General features: G+C 23.0%; 1 protein-coding gene across 1 annotated transcript; it reads left to right on the top strand.

Moving 5' to 3' along the window:
* The first annotated feature begins 2,493 nt into the window (after positions 1-2,493).
* Positions 2,494-18,406, top strand: LOC113373140. Its single transcript, XM_026613455.1, has 12 exons — positions 2,494-2,588; positions 9,056-9,224; positions 9,288-9,449; positions 10,608-10,667; positions 10,738-10,893; positions 11,406-11,474; positions 11,570-11,635; positions 12,475-12,552; positions 12,854-12,913; positions 13,799-13,945; positions 15,955-15,989; positions 18,352-18,406. The coding sequence occupies exons 2-11, from the start codon at positions 9,066-9,068 to the stop codon at positions 15,973-15,975; spliced, it is 978 nt and encodes a 325-aa protein (XP_026469240.1). The 5' UTR covers positions 2,494-2,588; positions 9,056-9,065; the 3' UTR covers positions 15,976-15,989; positions 18,352-18,406.
* Positions 18,407-22,429: the final 4,023 nt, after the last annotated feature.

Raw genomic sequence — 22,429 nt, 5'->3', positions numbered from 1 at the left:
TGAATTGTCCATAATATTTCTAACATCATAATGCCCTACAGCAACTTGATATACTCTAAAATCGCAATCGAAACAAAATAAAAAATCTTAGCGTCTAAAAGTACATTCACTTGTTATTAATTTGCTCGGAGCATGAATGCGCATTTATTTACTAAAATATTTATAACTTTTAACTTTTTGTGGTATCTTAATAGTATATTTCGCAAATTTGTGCAAAATTGAATCATCTATAATATTTTCTAACACTATTTTGACCTGCAGCAAGTCGGTATACTTTAAAATTGCCCTTGAAAATAGATAATTAGTTTATGCGTTTTTATCAACAACGTACTTGTTTGATATTTTGTAACATGGAAACTATTTATTTATTTAAATAAAATATCTACAAATTTGTTGAAAATTAAATTGTCTATAATCTTTTCTTCTAACATCACATTGACCTACAGCAACTAGGTATACTTTAAAATCGCTTTTGAAGACTAAAAAGTGTTTAAAATCCTATTTTCATTATTTTTGATTATGTTCTTGTAGAAATGCGATGAATAGATACGTGTGGGGAAAAAGTGCATTTATTTAGTAAATTTTATAACTTTTAAACTTTTTGTGGAATCTAAATGGTGTAGGAAAATTGTACAAAATTAAATTGTCTATAATATTTTCTAACATTATTTTGACCTACACAACTCGGTATACTTTAAAATCGTGTTTGAAATAATTATATCGTTTATGGATTATTCTTTTACAAATCGCTCGGATTTTGGGAAAAATAAAATGTCACATTTTAGAATAGTCTGAATTTTTATTTACCGATATTATTCATAAAATCATTTGCCACGAATTTCAGGATTTTTCTGAAAGAAATTTTTTTACGTAAATATCCATGATTAAAATATGGATGATGTGCTCCATTTGTATGAAACATCATCTGCTTTAAATTTAATATTTTCAGTTGTGCTGATCGGTTCGTATTATTTTTATTTTACTTTACTTATTTTAAGTGAACTTCATAATAATTAAAAAAAAATGTTTTTGCAATTTCTTAACTATAACAACTCCTAACATTTAGACTAAGGCATTGACTAGGGTTTATACAAAAACCGACATTTCAGAAAACCGGTTTCGATTTTAATTTACTAAAAAAAACGGTTTTAACCGGTTTTCGAATTTATATAGAAAATAAATTTTGCACGAATATTCTGTAATTTGTCCGTAAATTTAGTGTAATTTAGAGCAGTATTTGACTGAATTTATTTATTGTTCAATTTTATAGAAAGTAAACAAAATTAATTTAATATTAATTAGTGAAACTAAAAAATAATAGTTTAGCTGGATCAAATAACTTTGAAAATAATATTCGTTATTCATGCATTATTTTCACGTATAAGAATGAAAATATGTGTATGATAGTGAAAGAAAAGAGTTCGAACAAATGAAAATAATACATTTTAAAACAAAAAACTTTTACCTTCTAATTAAATAAAAAAATAGGTACATATCGATACACACTTAATGTCTATTTTAGTTTATTCTATTCCGAACAATTTTAATTAATTAATTCAAATTTTGTTTTTTTATTTGTGGCTAAAACCTCTTTTTTTGAGTTGAGCAATTCACTCCTTCAACAAAAAGTCACATTGATCTAAATTAATATATACATTTGATATATAATCTAAATTAATGACAAAAAAATAACAGAACTTACTGGGAACTATAACAGACTGATATGATTCCAAATTTTATCGATCGATAAGATTCCAAGTATCAAAATTCGATTTTTCCACTGAAAAACCGGTTTTTCGAATTTCACAATTTTTGTCAAAAAACCGGTTTTCAAAACCGGTTTTGAAAACCGACAAACCTTAGCATTGACATTTAAAACTAAGGCTTTGTCTATCCTTCTCGAAATTAAATCGATCTGATTTGCTCTAATCCTGATAGAATCGATTTTTTTTTATCTATAATATCTTTGAGGCCATGATCATAAACAAATTATTTCGATTTGTTCAGAAACATTGTCAAAGTGCTAATTGAAATTTTTTAAATTTTGTTATGTTGAATACAAACTGGGATTTTTAATATAGCCTATAACCTAAGTTGGATGTAAATGCATAGGGTGAGTCAAAAAAAATTAAAATCGGTTCAGTAGTTTAGGAGTCTATCGCAGACAAACATCGTGACACCAACTTTACATATATATTGTATATACTATTTATTTATTTATTTATTTATTTATTTATTTATTATTTATTTATAACACCTGAATTCTCACCGTCGGTGTGAAAATATTGTGCAACCGAATCGAGGTAATTTTTTTTTTCTTCTCAACTAGAATCTCATTGTCATTCATGACCGGCGTCGTCGCGGTCTCCTCGGCCGAAGTCGCAAGTTGCATGCAATAGACCTCCTGATGCCTCCAACTCTAGGGTCAAATTTATTTTATAATCATCAGACGATGAGACTTGTCCTCAATACGACTAAAGACACCAACGAGACAGGGTGATAATAAGTGATAGATAGATAAGATAAAAATAGTTTTTTGGTGATAAGGTGGTGAGGAGATATTTGTTTTGAGGAGTCCGGTGGAGAATGTAAGTCGATCCAAATTTATTTTACGAATTCATTATAACTGTTATTGTGTGTAATTATTAGTTTTCCAGTTTTTCTCATTGTCTACTAGGAATATTTTTTTACAATAATATTTACTTATCTTTTCGTTCCTTAGGGTCACGCATTTACGTTATACCCGTAAAAAAATTTTTGGCCTAAATAAAAAAAAACTCTTACCCTATCTCGTATAAATAAATTAGATTGTTTTGATATTGTTTTTAGTACACGAAATTTATTTTTAACAGTATTGTGAAAATTGAGATTTGACATGTTTGCTCTAGATTTTCTTCTAATAGGTAGAATTGATTTTTGTGCTGGTTAAATACTTTTTCCATGAGTCTTAGGGTCAAATTTTTATTATTGTATGATGAATTGTCATCATTGACCTAATAAGTATGAATAATACATTTTGATATTCATTTTTAATGATATAGTGGCAAAAGAGACATATATAAAAAGTGGAAGAAATTATGATTAATTTTAATTAGTACTTGCAAAATGATTTTTATGCTCTAATTTTTTGTACATAAATATGTACATAAATTTGATTTTTTTTAGTAAAATACCTTCTGCATATATTTTTTAGTTTCATTTTTCTTATAATCATGATTATTAGATGGTTTTTATCCTCAAAACAACTGTTTTCGAAATTGTTTCTGTGTAAAAAGAACAAAATAATTTTTACGTTGGATTGTAAGTAGATTTTTTACAAATTTATGGCTCAGAATATGTAAATAATGATGAATCATTATTTTATTATTTATTTATTATTTAGAATATTTAGAATTATTATTTTTGTGATTTTTTTTATTCTGTTGTCTACTAGGAAAATATTTTCATTTTCAAAAGTAAGGGAATATGAGTGCATTTTGTTGATAAAAGTAAAACTGATTTAAAATAGGTTTTAGTGATAGAGTAGTGAAAGACGAAGCTTAAAAGTTGTTTTTTTTATTGCTATTTATTCTATTTACAATATACAAATTTTAAGTATAATAATTGTAATGGAATTTTTTCCTTAAATTTGATTTTTTTCGGTGTACTCTTAAAGAACTTATATTTATTGTAAATAGTTAATTGTAGTAATATTGTAGTTCAAAACTAGTTTTAGGTTGTGAAAATGTGATGACAATTTTTTATGGTTTTTGAAAATGAAAGAAAGTTTCTGTTCTATACTTTTGGGATGTCTTCTTGGCATGATATTTTTTCAGATTTTATTTTCAGTAAAGATATTTTTTGGCAGGTGAATTGTTTAACTAATTAAAGTAAAAATCTAGCTAAATTATTTTGTCTAAAATAGTCTTGGATTTTTTGGTAAAAATTTCTACTTCTGTTAGTCACATTTATTTTTTGTGACATGAGTGATAAAATTTTGAAATAAAAAGTATTTTGTTTGTAATAAGTGATAAAATCTATTTTTGTAGTAGTTTTTTGAATGAAGTAAAAAAAATGGTTTGGTGTTTCTATAAATTTTATTAATTTACAAATGGATTTTTTTGGGTTTTTTTTTTAATACACAGATCTTGGTTATTGTTTTATATTTGGATGGATGTCTGTTAGCAAGGTTTTCTTTGTTTTATTAATACATACACATATATATATATATATATATATATATATATACCTATATCAGTGTACATATACAACTATTATCTTGCAAATACTAATCGTATTTCTGCAATAGATATTGCAAAACCTAAAGTATTGAGTATTCAGGTTTTGCATTGAACGCAAAAGGTTTCTTGAATACGAAGAAGAAGGTAAAAAACTGAATTTTGCCTTCGCTGTATTATTATTTATAAACTTATCAATTTATTACAAAATTGTTAATGACTCACTACTACAAGATACACAGTACATAATAAATTCACATATCGACTTTACTGAACAAAAAATCTTCCAATCCAAATTCGAGCGTTTCAATCAATTAGTTGCACGTAAATCAAGTATTTATTTTTTATAAACAAATTAATATTTGCAAATGACGTCAGAACAATGAAGTTTCAATGAACATTGAACAATATTTCCGACAAGTCGTCTAGTTTGTTGTCAACCTCATAATTTTTATAATTCGCTCGTCTTATTAAATGAAATGAAAAACATGTAAAATTTCCTTGAATCTTTTCTCATCACGGTTAACTTGTGAACGATAATCTAAAGTAGTACATCTTGGATTGTTAATAATAATAATAATAATTGTAATGGAAATTGTTTATAACTAGGTAAATTATGTTCACTGGTAGATGACAATAGATTGTGCATAGAATTTAGGTTAAACTTATTGCAAATATCTTGGCAAGTCTTTAACAACAATTATTTAGTTTCAAGTCATTCTGAACCATTTGGCACTGAATCGTTTAATTTTGCACAAATATTTTATTCACAAATGATACAAAAACTTCATTTAGTACAGAGGGCTAATATTCTTTCATTTTTATTATTAAATAATTATTTAATATTTTTTTACATTGAACAATGAGTACTCATCCAGATCACGGTCAATATAATAATAATTTGTAAATGTTTATTAACCAAACTTCCGGACGAATTTACGAAATTTTTCTATAGTCAAGGTTTGTCAATGAAATTTGTTCATTGTCTAACAAAACTGGATAAATAGATTTATGAGAAATAAATTGTTAACTACTTAATAAATAAGTTATTTCGTTAATAAATAATTAAATTAATTAATTGATCATGGATACATAGTTTCTTTACGGTTTTGATATATTTTTTAGAGATTCCCAGACATTATTCAAATACTTTTTAAGATGTCCTAACATTTTTTAAATGCCATCGCAGACTTACAATATATTCTAAACATTTTTAAATATTTTGAACCATTTTTAGAAATTCCTAGTCATTTTTAAAATATTTTTAGAAATTTTCAGACATTTTTTATATATTTTTTAAAGATCCATAAACATTATTAAACACTTTCAGAGTCTTCCAGATATTTTTTATCATTTTTAGCAATTCTAATATATTTTTAGTTTATTTTTGTTTTTAGAAATGACAGACTTTTTTAAAATATTTATTGAAATTTCCACACATTTTTTAAATATTTTTTAGAAGTCCCCTTCGAAATTCCTTTAGAAATTTATAGACCTCTAAACATTTTTAATCATTTTTAGAATTCCCACAAACTTTGAAATATTTTTTGAAATTTCCAGACATTTTTCAAACACTTTATAGAGATCTCCAAAATTTTTAACCATTTTTAGAGATTCCTACAAAACTGTAAACATTATTTTAAATTTTAGAGTATATTATATAAATAAATTTTAAAGTAAATTATATATATTTTTTATCTATTTAGTTTAGTTAAATAATTTTTGAATTAAATCGTGATGTATATTAATAGCGATATGTATATAAATGTGTAAAAATGATTATAGAAAAAGTTTTCATTTTATATTTGATTATATTTTGTAAATATTCATATTTTTTCAATACGGTCTTTAGCTCGAGTCCCTAAAATGTGTTTTTAACCTGAAACAAGTCCCCGTTCGAGGGTAGCTAAATCGACGTTTGGCCGGAAACTGATATTCTGGTGATATCTTAAAAAAATGTATCAGATTTTTTTTTCTTAAACATTATAAACATAGACCGCCTTTTATTTATTCCATTTTTATAGTTTTAAATATATTTTTTTGATCTTTATAGCTTCTAAGTGCGAAATATAACTAAAGCTCGTAAATTCCATTTTTAACAAATTTTTTCTAGAATTTACAGTAAAATTTTGCTATTTTTTATAGAAATAATTATGTAATCCAAAATATCGTAATAATCATGCTTTGATGCCATAAGTTTGTATATTTATAGCAAATATTAATAATAATTAAAAGCGGGCGGCAGCGAGTCCCTGAAATGTGTTTTTAACCTGAAACTTGCCCTCGTTCGAGGGTCGCTCAAACGTCGCGCGACCAGAAAATGGGATTAGTGTAAAATCTTAAGATTTTTGTACTAGCCCTTGTATTTAAACATCAATGACATAATTTGTAATGGATGTTGTATATTTAACATATACTTTACACATTTCTATAAACCCACAACTACTTAATAATGATGAATGTACCTATTATAGATTTTATTATAAAATTGCATCAATTCTAAAATTAATTCATTTCGTGACTTCTACTTCACAGAATATTTTTTGCACATTTTACAAAGGTGTATTGACGTATATAAACATTTACTTTTCTAATTTGAAATTTAAGAAAAAATTCAAGGCCAGCGACTAATTTACTTTGAACGTAATTAGGTGCAATATTTGCACTATTTACATATAAATACATACATGTATATATATATATATATATACATATATATATATATATATATATATACAATATATATATATATAATACATTTGATTAAATTAATATTCATTTTATTTTAATTCAATCGATTATTCATCATCGATTAGTACTCCTCATAGAGGACGAGTCAATGTTTTAGGACATGAATAAAAATTCCATTATCGATTTTTTCACAATATTTCATAATTCCAAAATACAAAATTACACAGTAAATCGTTCGCTTTCTAAGTTATAATTCAGAAATTTTCTGAAATTATAGAAATTACATCTATATGAGTATGTCATTATGTGATGTAATGGCCGAGGAGGATTTGCAAAACGAGTATAAAACTTAAAATGTGCACTAATTCAGGTTTAGTTGGGAAAAAATTGTTATCGATATTGAATCTTGGATTGAATCGGTATGTTTTAGTAAAATATATGTGAGGGTAAATTTTGGAAATCTTTTTGGTGAAAAAATGTGCTCGGATATATTTAGGAAAAATATTTTTGTCTGATAAAAAATGTTATGAATCAACGAGTTTTGTTCGAAGTTTTGCTCAAAGTTTATATTAAATTGTAGTGATATATGTATATATATATATATATATATATATATATATTATATATATACATATATATATATATATATATATATATATAAATTAGGTTAACAATATTACGTAATCAAAAATTAATTAATAAAATTTTTGTTTAGTAAAGTTTTTATTTGAACTCAATATTATAAAATGTGATAAATTTGTATATAATATTAATAAATAATTATAATAATTAATGAATCCAGTACTGGTGAATTAAAATATGTTAATAGGCAAATAAAACAATTTTTAATGAATTCTAATCATTTTTTTTAATATTTTTGGAATGTGGAATTATAATAAAAATTTATTTTGGCTTAGTTTGGCATTTATAACTAAAAATACATTTTATGTGGAATTATAATAAAAATTTATTTGGCTTAGTTTGGCATTTATAACTAAAAATACATTTTTAATAATAATTAAACTTAAAAAACAAAAATAAAAATATATAAAAATAAAACAAATAACAGTGTTAAGTGTCTTGATATATTTATGAATAATATATTTATTTTGGTAAAATATATTATAAATAAAGAATTTAATTTTGAAATTCATAATAAATAAAAATATATTAATAAATGTGATATTCAGAGAAATTCAATTTAATCTCATATTTTGAAATATCAGATATATATTTTAATTAATTTATAATATTATAAAAATTTTATTATATTTATTAATCAATAAACAACAAAGTATTATATTTTTAGCCTGATAATAATTATAAATAAATTAATTTAAAAAAATATTATAAATATTAATTTATCAACAAATGTGGTTTCCAGAACTTTTTTAAGTATTTTTTGAAATTATTAAATATGACTTAATGAAAATTATTAAATTTGTTGAGAAATTCTTGTTAGTTTTAAATAGTTGGACAAAAACAATTTCAATCAATTTGTTAATAATTAGATTGTTTAATTAAATTTGGTTTATATAACGCAAAGTTTAAAGTTATTTATTTTCTATTGTATATAATATTTATCAAAATTAATACACAAGATTTTTTTACAAAACTAAAAAAAATGATAAATTTTGAATGAATTCTTTGCAGATTAAATTAAAAAAAAAAGTTAATTTATACATATAAATAAATTTATAAATATAATTAAAGTGAATGAATATAGGGAAAAAATGAAATATAGAAAAATCAATCATATTATTAATTAAATTATTATCATCTATATATTATAAGAAAATCTAAACAAAATTAGAAAAATAAATTATTTTACCCTAATAAAATATAAAACAGATAAATTAAAAAATAAATGAAAATGTATAAACTAGATCAGAAAAATCTAAAACGTGAAAATTTGTGTAACGAATCTAATTTACTTATCAATAAATAATTGCACTTTTCCGTTTGATTAAATTAAAAAAAAAATACAGTGCTTAATTTCATGTTAATAAAATTCATACCGATTTATTTATAGTATATAAATCGTACTAATTTAATTATTAAATATTTATCAATATATATATATATACACATATATATATATATATATATATATATATATTTTTATAATATTTTTGTTATTTTTTCAGTGTCGTTAATATGTATAAGTGGTCGGTGGTGATTTTTTTGGTGGCAACGCCTTTCCTGGTAAATTCTTTACCAGTTCCCGAAATCAATGATGAAATTGGTGGTACCAATTTATTTTCATCGGAAATCGATGATATCAATATCGAGGACCAGAAAGCAGCACTACTAGAGGTAATATAAATAAATAAATAATAATTAAAATAATTAATAATAATTTAAATATTTTTTTTTCAGTTGTTAAAGAAAGAAGCAGCAAAAGCTCTTCGGGTCCGAGAAAATTCTAAACGACTAAAAATCGAAAATTCGCAATCTTTACAAGATGCAACCGGCCCAATGTACAATTTTGAACCAAACGAAAGGAACCAAAAATCTATCAAAAAAATTCTAGAAAGTTTAGTAAGTACATACCTACAAACCCAAACCTACAAAAAAAATTAATTACAAACATTTTCTTAGACAGAGTTGACTAAAAATTTTATCACAATGTTTTTTCTTAGGCAGAGTTAACTAAGAATTTTGTCACAATGTTTTTTCTTAGGCAGAGTTAACTAAAAATTTTGTCACAATATTTTTTCTTAGGCAGAGAAACTAAAAATTTTATCACAATGTTTTTTTTTAGGCAGAGTTAAGGGGGTCTTCCTATGTGACGGCCTGTTTTTTAGGGATATTTTAGAATTTTTTTTCTACGACCAGTAAATAGTTAGAGCTTCAAGTTTTTTATCATTTATTAATACATATTTGGACAGTATAAATATAAAATTTCAGCTAAAAAAATTTAGTCCAACTAGAGTTACAGCGCTCTAAACACCCCCCCCTCAAAAAAAAGAGCTCCCACTGTCTCCACGATTCCGGCTGATCGGCTTATCTGACCAAAAAAAAATAAACGGCGTTTTAATTTGTAGGCTTAAAAGCACGGAATGATCTAGAATCAAATGAATACAAAAAAAATTGGATGTTTTATAGACATTTGAAATAAAAGTTGCAAATTAGGCGTTTTTTTTTTTAGTTTTTTTGCTATAAAAAATCGAAGTTTTGAAATTTTTGATTGATAATAGGTCATTCCATGCGTTTAAATATATTGAATGTGCCCTGTAAATTTCAAGTAATTCGGTCTAGCCGTTTCTGAGATACAATGGAGACAAGTTTGAAAAACACAGTTTTGAGAAAAACGCGTTTAAAGATAAAATGATCGTTGTACTATATACTATATGTATACTTTTTAAATGACTGTAACTCAAAAACTATTTGAGATATCGATTTGAAATTTTAATATGTTATTTTTAAAGGTATAATCTACTGAAATATGAAATAAAAAAAAATTCAATTTTTTCAACTCATCACATAGGAAGACCCCCTTAACTAAAAATTATGTCACAATGTTTTTTCTTAGGCAGAGTAACTAAAAATTTTATCACAATGTTTTTTTCTTAGGCAGAGTTGACTAAAAATTTTATCACAATGTTTTTTCTTAGGCAGAGTTAACTAAAAATTTTGCCACAATGTTTTTTCTTAGACAGAGTTAACTAAAAAATTTATCACAATGTTTTTCCTTAGGCAGAATTGACTGAAAATATTCGAAGGAGCAAGAGGCAGTTGGATCCTGTCAACCCTGAGGTAAATGAAATATAAAATTAATTTTGTGCCTGATGTACTTTTTTTAAAGTATATATATGTCTTTTACTAGGCTAATGAAATTTCGACAATACCAGCAATTTCGACTAAAAACGACACAGTCGTCGAATCCAGACAGGAAGAAATTCAGGAGGAGGATTTTGATGATGATGATGATACAGGGGCTGGAAATGGACTTATTGGTTTAATTGGAAGTCTTAGTGGAGGGGTGAGTGGAAAAAACCTAAATAAAAATTAAAAAATCGAAAAATTCAAATTTTTTTAACTAATTACTAAGTTTTTTTTGAAATTCCAGAGTTGACACAAAGTTTTTTTAAAAATATTTTATGTCGGTTGAATTATTAGGTTATTAGTACTTTACTAAAAAATGAATTTTTTGTGAGTCTATATGTAAATAAATGAAAAAAAATTAACAATTCTCATATATTTTAGTATTTCAAACCAATTTATTAACAATAAGTATTTAAGTATAATAACTTGTGACAAAACAAGAACAAATATGATCATAAAATTGATACAAAAATAATATTATTAATAGAAAAATACGAACACACTGGGAAATGATTCCTTTAAATATTTTAAACAATATTCATATTTTAGATTTTTTCAAATATTGTCTTGCAATATTTATTATTTATAATAAATTAATTATTATATGGCCTAATAAATTATTAAATAATATATAAATTAAATATAAATTATTTTTATCTATTTTTTTAGGGAAATGGAATGTCAGATGCAAATGCACTTTTTGCAGCCCTTGCTGGAATTTTAACAAATCTTTTGGGGGTGAGTGATAAATAAATATTTATATAAATAAATAAATATATATATATATATATATATGTATATAAATTTATTTATTTATGAATTATTTTTTTTAGGAAAATGGTATAGATGTTAATATGGCCATTGGTTCAGCCACACAATTATTAGGAGGACTTTTAATGGTAAATTAATATTTTATTTAATATATATATATATATATATATATATATATATATATATTAACATAGATTAGAATATCTCACCCATATAAATTTTGCTTCACTCTTCTATTTTTTAATTGAATCATTTTATTCATAAAATGAATGAATATTTTTCTTAATAAATTCAAATTAAAGTTTGCTTCATATAGTTATTTAAAAAAAAGTTGTATAAAAACCATTTTATTGTTCCAATTTTTTTTATTTCAAATTAATTTACTGAAAATTTAAAAAAAATAAAAATAATTAAGTGTGTAAATAATTAATGTATTTTATACAATTTTGTTTTAGATTAATTAAAACTTTACAATTTTTAATATTTTTTATAACTAGTGGTTATAGAATATAAATTAAAAGTAATGAATTTTCAAATGTGGATATTTTATATTTTATACATATTACGAATAAATACTTAAAATTTGCAAAAATGAACCGATATGAGACTTCTAAAATTATCTTTATTTTATTTTAAACATAATTTTTTTAAAATACTTCTGACGTGCTGTTGACGATCTTAGTATTTAATAAATTTGAACAAACTATTATAAATTTCATTTAAATCATTCATTTAATTCTATTTTTACTAGTTTTGTCAAAATTTAATTTTTACTTCACAGTATATCACAGTACTAAAACTCTTCTCTATCTTTGTTCTTCGATTTAAAATATTTTTTACAACACTCTCGATATGATTTAATAGAACCTAATATTTTTCAAATTTAAACAAAATATTGTAAATTATATTACAACCTTCAATTTTATATTTTCATAATTATTTATATATAAATTCAATTTTTTTGCAGAGACCGAACGAAAATTTAGGTGCAACTTTTGCCAAATATATAACAACTGGTGTTGATGGATTTTCTGGAGGCGGTGCTGTAAGTTTAAATTAAAAAATATTAATTAATAATCATTAATACTTAGTATTTTTAATATAAATTTATTAATAGACTTATATAAACCAAAATATAAAATACCAAGTCCTTAGATATTAATATTGATAAAATATCTTATGCATGCATCAGATCTGGTAAAGACTTGGGTAATTAATCATAAAATGAATGAAAATTTATCAAATTTAGTTCAAATTAGTGTGTGGTTATATTTTAAGGTTTATACAATTTTCTAAAAATATATTTGTAGTTTTTATTAATGTTATTTGTGTTTTTTTAATTTTAGAAAAATAATGGTCAGTTCTTCGGTACATTCCTTGGTAGATTATTTGCCCAGCTGAGTGCGGTAAGTTTAAATAATTATTTAATACATACATACATTTATATATATATATATATATATATATATGTGTATGTGTATGTGTATGTATATATATTTATATTTATATACAATTTATTTATTTATCAGAATCTTAAACACTTTCAATTTCGTTCACGATGATTTTCAAGATATTTTAATTTGATAAACGGTCGATAAATTAGTTTCTAAACAAATTTAATCGATAACTTTCTAAACAAAATGCTTTTATTATTAACGATAATGGGTACATTAAATAAATAAAATTTCATCAAGATTCTAATAAAAATTATAAACATCATTTAAAGTAGTTATGGAATTATTTCAAACATAAAATTAATGATTTTACGAGAATAGATATGTAATTAATTTACTGGATTTACCAGTACCTTAAAATGATTAAAATATATTTACCTTAAAAATATATAAATAAATAAAGTATAATATTAATTCAGTATTTTTACAAAAACATCCCTTATCAATTTTAGGAATAATTAACTATGGATTGATTTATTTTGTAACTTTATTGATTTACTTTGTTACTTCAAATAGCGCCATTCTTTTTTTTGTTGAAAGAAAACTAAAATTAAAGTCTGTTGATAGATTTTACTAAAGTCATAAATGTAATAAATAAATAGGAAGTTTTTCTTGATTTAAGGACACTTTAATTTTGTTGTGACTAGTTTGACTTTTTTTTAATTATCTTAGGATTTTGATTTCATTTCTTGATTGTTCAAAAATAAATAAAATAACAGTATGCTGAAAAATGTGTATGTGAAAAATTTTCTCTCTGATTTTTTTACATTTATATAGATACTTTTAACTATAGTTGGGTTAACTGCTTTCTATCACATTTTTTTTTTATTTTTTTAGGGTGGAACCCGTGACGACCCTTCAGCAGGGCCCCCGGATTCTGGAACATTTTTCAAGAGCCTAATTTCCTCCTTTTTAGGGGCGTCCTCCGGTGGAGGGGCAGCCCCTAATTCCAATATTGGGAAAATTCAAGCCCCTGCACCTGCGGTAAGTGGAAAATTATATTTTTAATAATTTATTTAATATATATGTATATATATAAATTTATATATATATATATATATATATAAATTTATTGGACTTTCTATCGAAAGAAACGCAAAAAATATGGAATGCAAAATGATTTGGTGCAAAAAAATTTATTAAAAAAAAATCGCTAATGTGATTCAAGTCTGAAAGTATCTGTTAAGTAATAATCTATAAATCTGTTGTTTTGTTTTAGTTCTTGTATAATCTAAATTGATCTAAAAAGTTGTCTTATTTTAAATTCAGAAGCACCGAAGAAAGTTGTGAACGATATTAAAATGATTACATAAGAACATTAATAGAAAAAATCAATAAATTCACTAATAATAAGATTCCTCTGTTCATTTTCCCGACGGTGCAAGTCAATCTAAATCTTTTGTCATAACAAAGTACCTTTTATATCTACTTTACCTTTTCTCATATCAGATTTCATAATTTCTCAATCAAACAAGTTAGAAATTGTTTCTCTATGTGTGTATGTATGTTAATTTACAATGTGTTACATGTGTAATACGAGTAATCACATAATGAGTATGTAAGTACTTTTAGTACTTTACTATTTTATTTATTACTCTAGTCGAGTTAATTGTAAATAGTAAAAAAAATGATATTAGGTAAGTGTTACATCGGATTACTCATATATATATATATATATATATATATATATATATATATATATATATATATATATATAAATTCGTTTTATTATTTAGACCATTGCAAGGCAGGTTTATGGTTTATGAGTATTTTATATACCTCTCTTGACTTTTTTTAGAAATTTATTTACACCATCAATTTTCGTTTTTGTATTCAACTCAATTTTCTTTACAAAGTACAGTTCTTGTATCCTTAAAATTAGTAACATTTAATATTATCTACTTTCTACTGCTTTTGGATTTATTCAGAGTCCACACCTCTGATCTGCACAGCTCGTTTTCCACCAGCTCTCTGACTATTTCCTTGGATTAAAATTGACATATGATATTATTTGTGCCCGACATATATGGAAAATTTATTTGTCCCGACATTTCTCTTTCTCGGGAAGATTCCAAAGTTTGCGTAATTTTATTTTCATAAAAATATTCGTAACACTACATGTCCATAAATAAATCGATAAATTGAAAAAAATAGATTTAGTGCATATATTTGCATACTATTATGGTTTATTGATCTTTTCGATATCGTAAACTAGTTGCAATCGAATAAGACTATTGGTAAAAGTTTAGAATTCAAGGACAAAATAATATAAATATTAAATAAAACACTTGTTTTTAAATATTTGAAAAAAATTCTAACTAATAAATAGAAAATTTTATAATTATATTTAATTTTATTTTAATAAATTTCATTCACAAAATATATAAAATTAATTAGAGAAAATAGAAATTAATTTATATTAAGTGAGAAATTAAACATTATTTGAATTTTTTTACTTGCAAATTTCATAATAATTACAAATTTAATTCTAACTGGTTTAATTAAATAAAGCACTTGTTTCTAAGTAATTCTAGAAAAAATTCTAAACTAATGTAAAGAAAATTCTATAATTATATTCAATTTATTTTATTAAATTTCATTCACAAAATAAATATTTATAATATAATTAGAGAATAATAGTAATAAAATTAGTAGAAATTAATTTATATTAAATATGATTTTAAACATCATTTGGTTTTTTTACTTGAAAATTTCATAATAATTACAAATTCAATTCTAACTGGTGCATTTTGATTTTTTTACTTGGCTAAGATTTTATAAAAAACCTTCTTAAAAATTAAGTCTTGGTAAGTTAATTACAAAAAAAAAACTAAGCCTATTTGGACACCTAAACTAGTTTTTAAAAAATGTTCAAAATATTTTTAGGGTTTTGCCAATTGTCACATGAAAATTAGGATTTTAGTGTCTATATTTTAACTAGTATATGAGTTGTAATCTAAAATTATTTTAATATTCAATATTTTCTATTTTAGCGTCTACGCCGGCCGTGGTAGATTTTAAATTAAAGGTATTTTATAAATTTAATTTATTTAATTCATTTCATTTTATTAACAACTCATGTATCGTACTAATTTCCACTAACTTTAGAGCTTTTTTAACAATATAACGTACTAACTTTAATTATATAATTACAATAATTAAATTTTTCGCGTTCGCACTTTAGGGGCGAGTCTCTAAAATGTGATTTTAACCTGAAACAAGCCCTCGTTCGAGGGTCGCTTGAAGGACGTTCGGCCGGTGAATAGAGTTATAGGAAAATCTTAAAATTTTTGTATCAAAATTTATACTTAAACACTACTTATATAAAACTAGATTCGATTTTAACTATTTGATACATTTTGAACACATGTTGCATATTTTTAGAGATTTTTTTATGATTTTCTCTAATAATACATGTTGATTTTGTATACGCGTATATTAGTCAAGCATATACATTTTATAAGTTATTTTTACAATTTTATTTTATTTGATTGTATATAATTATATAGCGCACAATATATCATTTATTCTTATTTTATTTATTATAAAATTGATTTTAATAAATAAATTAAAAAAAAGTACTACTACATGTTTTGCTAAAATTATGATACAAATTTTATTGATTTAAAAAACTGAAATTTTAATTATACTTTTCGTTATATAATTAAACAAATTTATTACCAATTTTAACTATTTTATTAGTCATTCATTTTGTTCTAAATATCAAATTTCATACTTAATTTATTACTAAACGAATTAATCATATTTCTGATAAACATTATTGCGAATCATAAAAAAGTCCACGGTTTGTTACAACATTTTATATATATATAGTGGTTTGATTAAACAAAAAAACTACAATTAAACAGAGAGCTGGGCAACTGAAAATTTAATAAAATATAAAGTAATATTTATGATATATTTGACAAAAACAAATTTGTATAGTAAAATAAATCTGTTAATAATGAAAGTAATAAATAAATAATTTTATGAATAATACAATAAATACATAAATAATAAAATCAAATAAATATATGGATAAAAAGTAAAAGATGTATGTAAATGATAAATGTATAAATTTGTAAGGGAATTGAAAAACGAAACATTTGATTAATAAATTATTGAGCAAAATAGTAATAATTTGTATACACATTTTATAAACAAATGTAATATATAATAACTAATAAATGATAGATATATAAATTTTTGTTCAAAATATTAAATATTATTTATATAAATCAAAAACTCAAATAATTTTTTTAGAAACATAGAAATACTTTCAAATCAGACCAAAAAAGTTTAGTTTATAATTACCTAGACTTTTAATGATTTCTTATCAATAATCACACGTTCTAAATTATAAACGTTTCGTATTTTATAAAAATCTTATAGTACAAGTTTATAGATGTTTTTTTGTCGTTTTAATATATATATATATATATATATATATATATATATATATTATATATATACATATATATATATATATATATATATATATATATATATATATATATATATATATATTATAAATATAAATCCGGTTAGAATGGGTGAATGTCTGGCACAAATAAAAATATTATTGCAAGGTTTTAAGTTCAACAAGATGTGATTCATACAATATTAAAAATAATAAGAGGGCTGGAAAGACAATTGCTAGGGTAAAAATATCATGGAAGTTTTAACCAACTTTTTTTATTTAATTCATTTCATTTTATTAACAACTCATATATCGTACTAATTTTCACTAACTTCAGAGCTTTTTAACAATGTAACGTACTAATTTCATATTTAATTAGACAATTATAATAATCACATTTTACGCGTTAGCGTTTCCGGGGCGAATCCCTAAAATTTGTTTTTGACCTGAAACAAGGTGCCCCTCGAGGGTAGTTGAGACAACGTTTGCCGGTAAATGCAATTATAGTAAAAACTTAAGATTTTTGTATCAAAACTTATATTTAAATACTTTTTATATAAACTAGATTTGATTTTAGCTATTTTTTTACCCATGTTTTTGTTCTTTTTGCCACAAAAATGAATAAAATATTGGTAATAATTAATAATTCTAAATTTATATTTAATAAAAATTAAACTAGTACTGCACTATCTATTTTTAAATTCATTTAATATAAATTACTTAAAAAAGTTTAGGTTGTTAATTTCTTAAATATGATATATTTTATATATCATTTTAGTCTTAAAAACCTTTCGATTATCATCATCAGTTCATTTATCAATTTATATTCATTCCTTCATTACTTTTGGTGGTTGGTAAAATTAATATAAAATTAAAATATTATATATAAAATATAATTTTTTTATATTGGTGGTCGGTGATTTTTTTCATTTAATTAAATTTTTTTAAATATATAAATTTTTGTTTTTAGGAACAAACCGGTTCGGATTTGTTTGCGTTTCTGCAACCTGTTTTAGATTTTAAAGGACAATTGTTAAATTCTTTTCTTAGTAGTTTTTCGAATTCAAAGAAATAAAATAACTAATAAATTAATTGACTAATTTTTTAGTAAAAGTTCTTAAGTTATTTATATTTATTAATAAAATTATGTTGATTTAAAATAAATTAAATTGTCTGAATATTTTTCATAATTTAAATTTAACCATGATAATAATTTTGATATTTATATAATTGTTTTTTTTACTTAAGTTACTTAACTATTTTTTTATTTTAATCATTTAATTAAAATTTATTTATTTTTTTCAATAAAAAAATATTAGACATTTTTTACTAAAATTAAATTTAATGTGTTCGTTTTTCTTATAAATTTTTATTTATTTTTATAACAAGAGTTAATATATAATTATAGTAATAAATTTTGAAATTAATTCAAATTCAAATTCAAATTTAATTTTAAAACTAATTTATTTTTTAATCTTTGAATCTAAATTTATATTTATAAAAATCGATTTATAATTATTTTTTAGTTAATTTTTAATTTTTTTTAAGTTAAATTGTTTTATGTATAATTTTTTATACATATTAAAATTTTTCATATTTATATTTTTACTTTTTACCCCGATTAAAATATGTTTTAGCTTAATTTAAATATTAGAGAACATTTACACAAATTAAGTACCAAAATTAATATTTTTTTATTAGTTAAATTTTTAGTTTAGTATTATTTTAAGTTTAATTATTTATTTTAAGTTTTTTTACCAATAAGATAAAAATATATATAAATATATTTTTGTACATACTATTTAATATATATTGTATATATTTATTAATAATTATTTTAATATTTAGTATACATATATAAGTTTATATGTATAAATAAAATAAATATATTTTTTGCATTTTACATTATTTTGCACAAACCACAAAAATTTTGCACAAATTAGGTGTTTAAAATTATTTACAATAATTTCATTTAAATTAATATTTGATGATATTTTTGATGATGATGATACTGTTTTAGACAAAATAAAAAAAATATAAAAAAAAATTTAAAATGAAATTTAAAACCGTAACAATTATTTATAGTCTTCAGGGATGATTTGATAAACCATTGTGTCCATTTATTTATTGCATCTCTTGTAACTTTTAAACCGTTTGTCTAATTTAAACGAAATATTAAACAAATTTGTACAAAATTAAATAATCTTTAACATTAATTATATTAATCTAAATATATAAAATCTTACTACAACTCGGTACACTTTAAAATTGCAATTGAAAATGCATAATTTTTCCGGGCATGCTAAATGGATTTTAATTTTTCTTATGTTCAGTAAATTCTAAAAAATTCGAACTACTCTTAATATTTAATGATAGATATTTCTACAAATGACTAAAGAACAAATTTGAGTTTTAATTTAGCTCAAAAAATTGATAGTTTTAAAATAATGGAATAAATTTGTACTCAATTATACTGGCAGGTTTTTTTATTCGACTAAAGTAGTTGACGCGTGGTGACATTTTTTTGTATTTTTATAAATATCTTGAAAAGTTGCAATTATAGGTTGGAACAAACAAATCAAATCTTATAAAATTTTTCATATTTTGGTTGTACTACCAATTTTTATACCAAAACAAATTATGATTAAAAATTGCATTCAAACTTACAATTTGTTGCATATCTATTCCTGTATTCTATATATGTAGTCCCGTCAAGTGTCATTTTTCATTTGTTGAATCAAAAGTTGTTATTTTAGGTTGAAACTATGTTAGGATAAATTAAAGCTAATAAAATTATCTACATTTTGGTTGCATTAGTGATTTTTATCTAGGAACGAATTATGACCTTAAATTGCTTCCAAACCTAAAATTTGCTGCATGTGAATTTCTACATTTCTTTGTCGTTTATTTAGATTGTACGTATCACTTTTACTTTTACCAAAGAACAACAGATTCTACGTCTGTTCAAGGTCATCAATATCGATCAAATAAATCGATTTAATCAAAATCAATCACTAAATCACCAAATCATTACATAATTATCATCGTATCTTATCCTACAAGTGGCCTCCGGCGATTCGGAATTAACATTTTCTCGTCCGACGTTGCGCAATGTAAATTATTATTAACTTTCTAATCTTATAATATAGATTTTATAACTCTTCCATCACATGTTTCCGAATTCCATTAACCACTAAACACATCTTGTATCGGAATCTATAAAATTATGCGGTTATTATGGGTAAAAAGTCAAATAAATGGCATAATAAGACAGAAATCAGGACACGACAAATTATAAGTTTTGATGCAAATTTGTGATGAAAATTGTTTTTGCATAAAAATAACCAGTACAAGCAAAATATAGAAAAATTTATAAGCTTTAATTTAGTCTAAAACAGTTTTAACTTAAAATAGCAACTTTTTGTTAAAATAGCAAAGGTTGTCAAATATCTCCCTTCCGCCTTTTTGTATTATAAACCAAGAGCAAAAAAGCGGAAGGGAAATATTTGACAACCTAATATTTAATACCAAACCAAAAATTGCACTTGATGGTACTACGTGTAGAAAACAGGAAGCAAAATGCTCAAATTTCAAGTTTGAACGTAAATTAAAGACTTAATTTGTTCTGGCATAAAAGTCATTAGCACAACCAAAATATAAATAATTTTATAAGCTTCATTTTATCTTAACATATTAACCTAAACCTGCAACTTTCCAAGATATTAATTAAAATACAAAAAAAGTACCGCTCAATTTACTTTACTAGTTATCATAATACTAATAACTTAGAATTTTGATAGCTCAAAGTAAATTTTTTATATATAAAATTTAATTTTTTTTAATATTTTATATTTATATATCTTAATACATATATATTTATAGTAATGAATTCTATTATAATAAAATATTCACATTATTAATAATAATTTGATCTTGATCCCTTTAATTTGATATGTAATTTTGTATTCCATTTATAGCATTTTAAATATATAATTAGCGTTTTTTATATAAATAAAATATAGAAAATATGTAAAATCAACTACAAGTTATATTAAAAGTATTCAATTATAAGACCTGGTACAAAAATCTTAAGATTTTACAATAATTTCATTTTCCGGCCGAGCGTCCTTCAAGCGACCCTCGAACGAGGGCTCGTTCCGGGTTAAAAACACATTTTAGGGACTCGCTCATATACGCGCTCAATAAATATGATAATTTACGATAAATATTTAAGCTTGGTATAATAAATTGTCAATATAATTATAATTTGGGTGTTACTTATACAAAAAATCATTGCAATCTTGGTGAAAAATATAGATATAAATTAATAATTATATAAATTAGCGCAATACGCTTTGCAAAGGTTAAAAATATCTAAAATATATTTAACACGCAATAAATTGATAAATTTGAATACGATTTATATAATCCTTCAAATTTTACTAAAACTCAATTTTTTGTCGGCCGTCATATTTCATATGTTTGCACTAAATATACTCTTTTATCCCTATAATTAAATTTGCACTTTTTAGCAAAATTAATAATACCAATTAGTTTCGATTAAAGTGCGTTCGTTATGTATAAGATTTTCTATGTAATGAAGAAAGTTTGTTGTCGAGGAAGCGGATGTGTGCGTTTCAATTAATACATGTAACAGCCTTATGGAAATTAATTAATTGATTTAGAAATAGAAGAAAAAATATGATACTATTTTTAAAAAAATATATATACTTCAAATAAACCGCAGTTATCGAAGCACTTTTGCATAACATAGAAGTCGTTTTTATAATAGTTTGAGAATATTTTTTCCAAAGTATGAAATATTTTCAATATGTGTTTGGTTGCAGTGGTGTAAGACTATTAGGTTTAGGTAAAAATATATAACAATTATAATTAAACGTATTAATTTGATCAACTTTGTTACTTAAATAAATGCGTCGTCGAGCGAGTTCCTAAAATGTGTTTTTAACCTGGAACAAGCCCTCGTTCGAGGGTCACTCGAAGAGCGCTCAGCCGGAAAATGGAATTATTGTGAAATCTCAAAATTT

This window comes from Ctenocephalides felis, unplaced genomic scaffold (assembly GCF_003426905.1).
Source record: "Ctenocephalides felis isolate EL2017-DRISC unplaced genomic scaffold, ASM342690v1 CF-g0.4_SCAFFOLD_01604, whole genome shotgun sequence".
Lineage (NCBI taxonomy): Eukaryota > Metazoa > Arthropoda > Insecta > Siphonaptera > Pulicidae > Ctenocephalides > Ctenocephalides felis.
The sequence above is the reverse complement of the archived record's forward strand: the minus strand, read 5'-3'. Positions and strand labels throughout refer to the sequence as shown.

What these genes read in the sequence shown, in the direction of transcription:
- LOC113373140 (XM_026613455.1), top strand. Translation starts at nt 9,066, where the DNA reads ATGTATAAGTGGTCGGTGGTGATTTTTTTGGTGGCAACGCCTTTCCTG. An exon ending in AGAAAGCAGCACTACTAGAG is followed by an intron (nt 9,225 to 9,287) that starts GTAATATAAATA and finishes TTTTTTTTTCAG; the next exon opens with TTGTTAAAGAAAGAAGCAGC. An exon ending in TTTTAACAAATCTTTTGGGG is followed by an intron (nt 11,475 to 11,569) that starts GTGAGTGATAAA and finishes TATTTTTTTTAG; the next exon opens with GAAAATGGTATAGATGTTAA.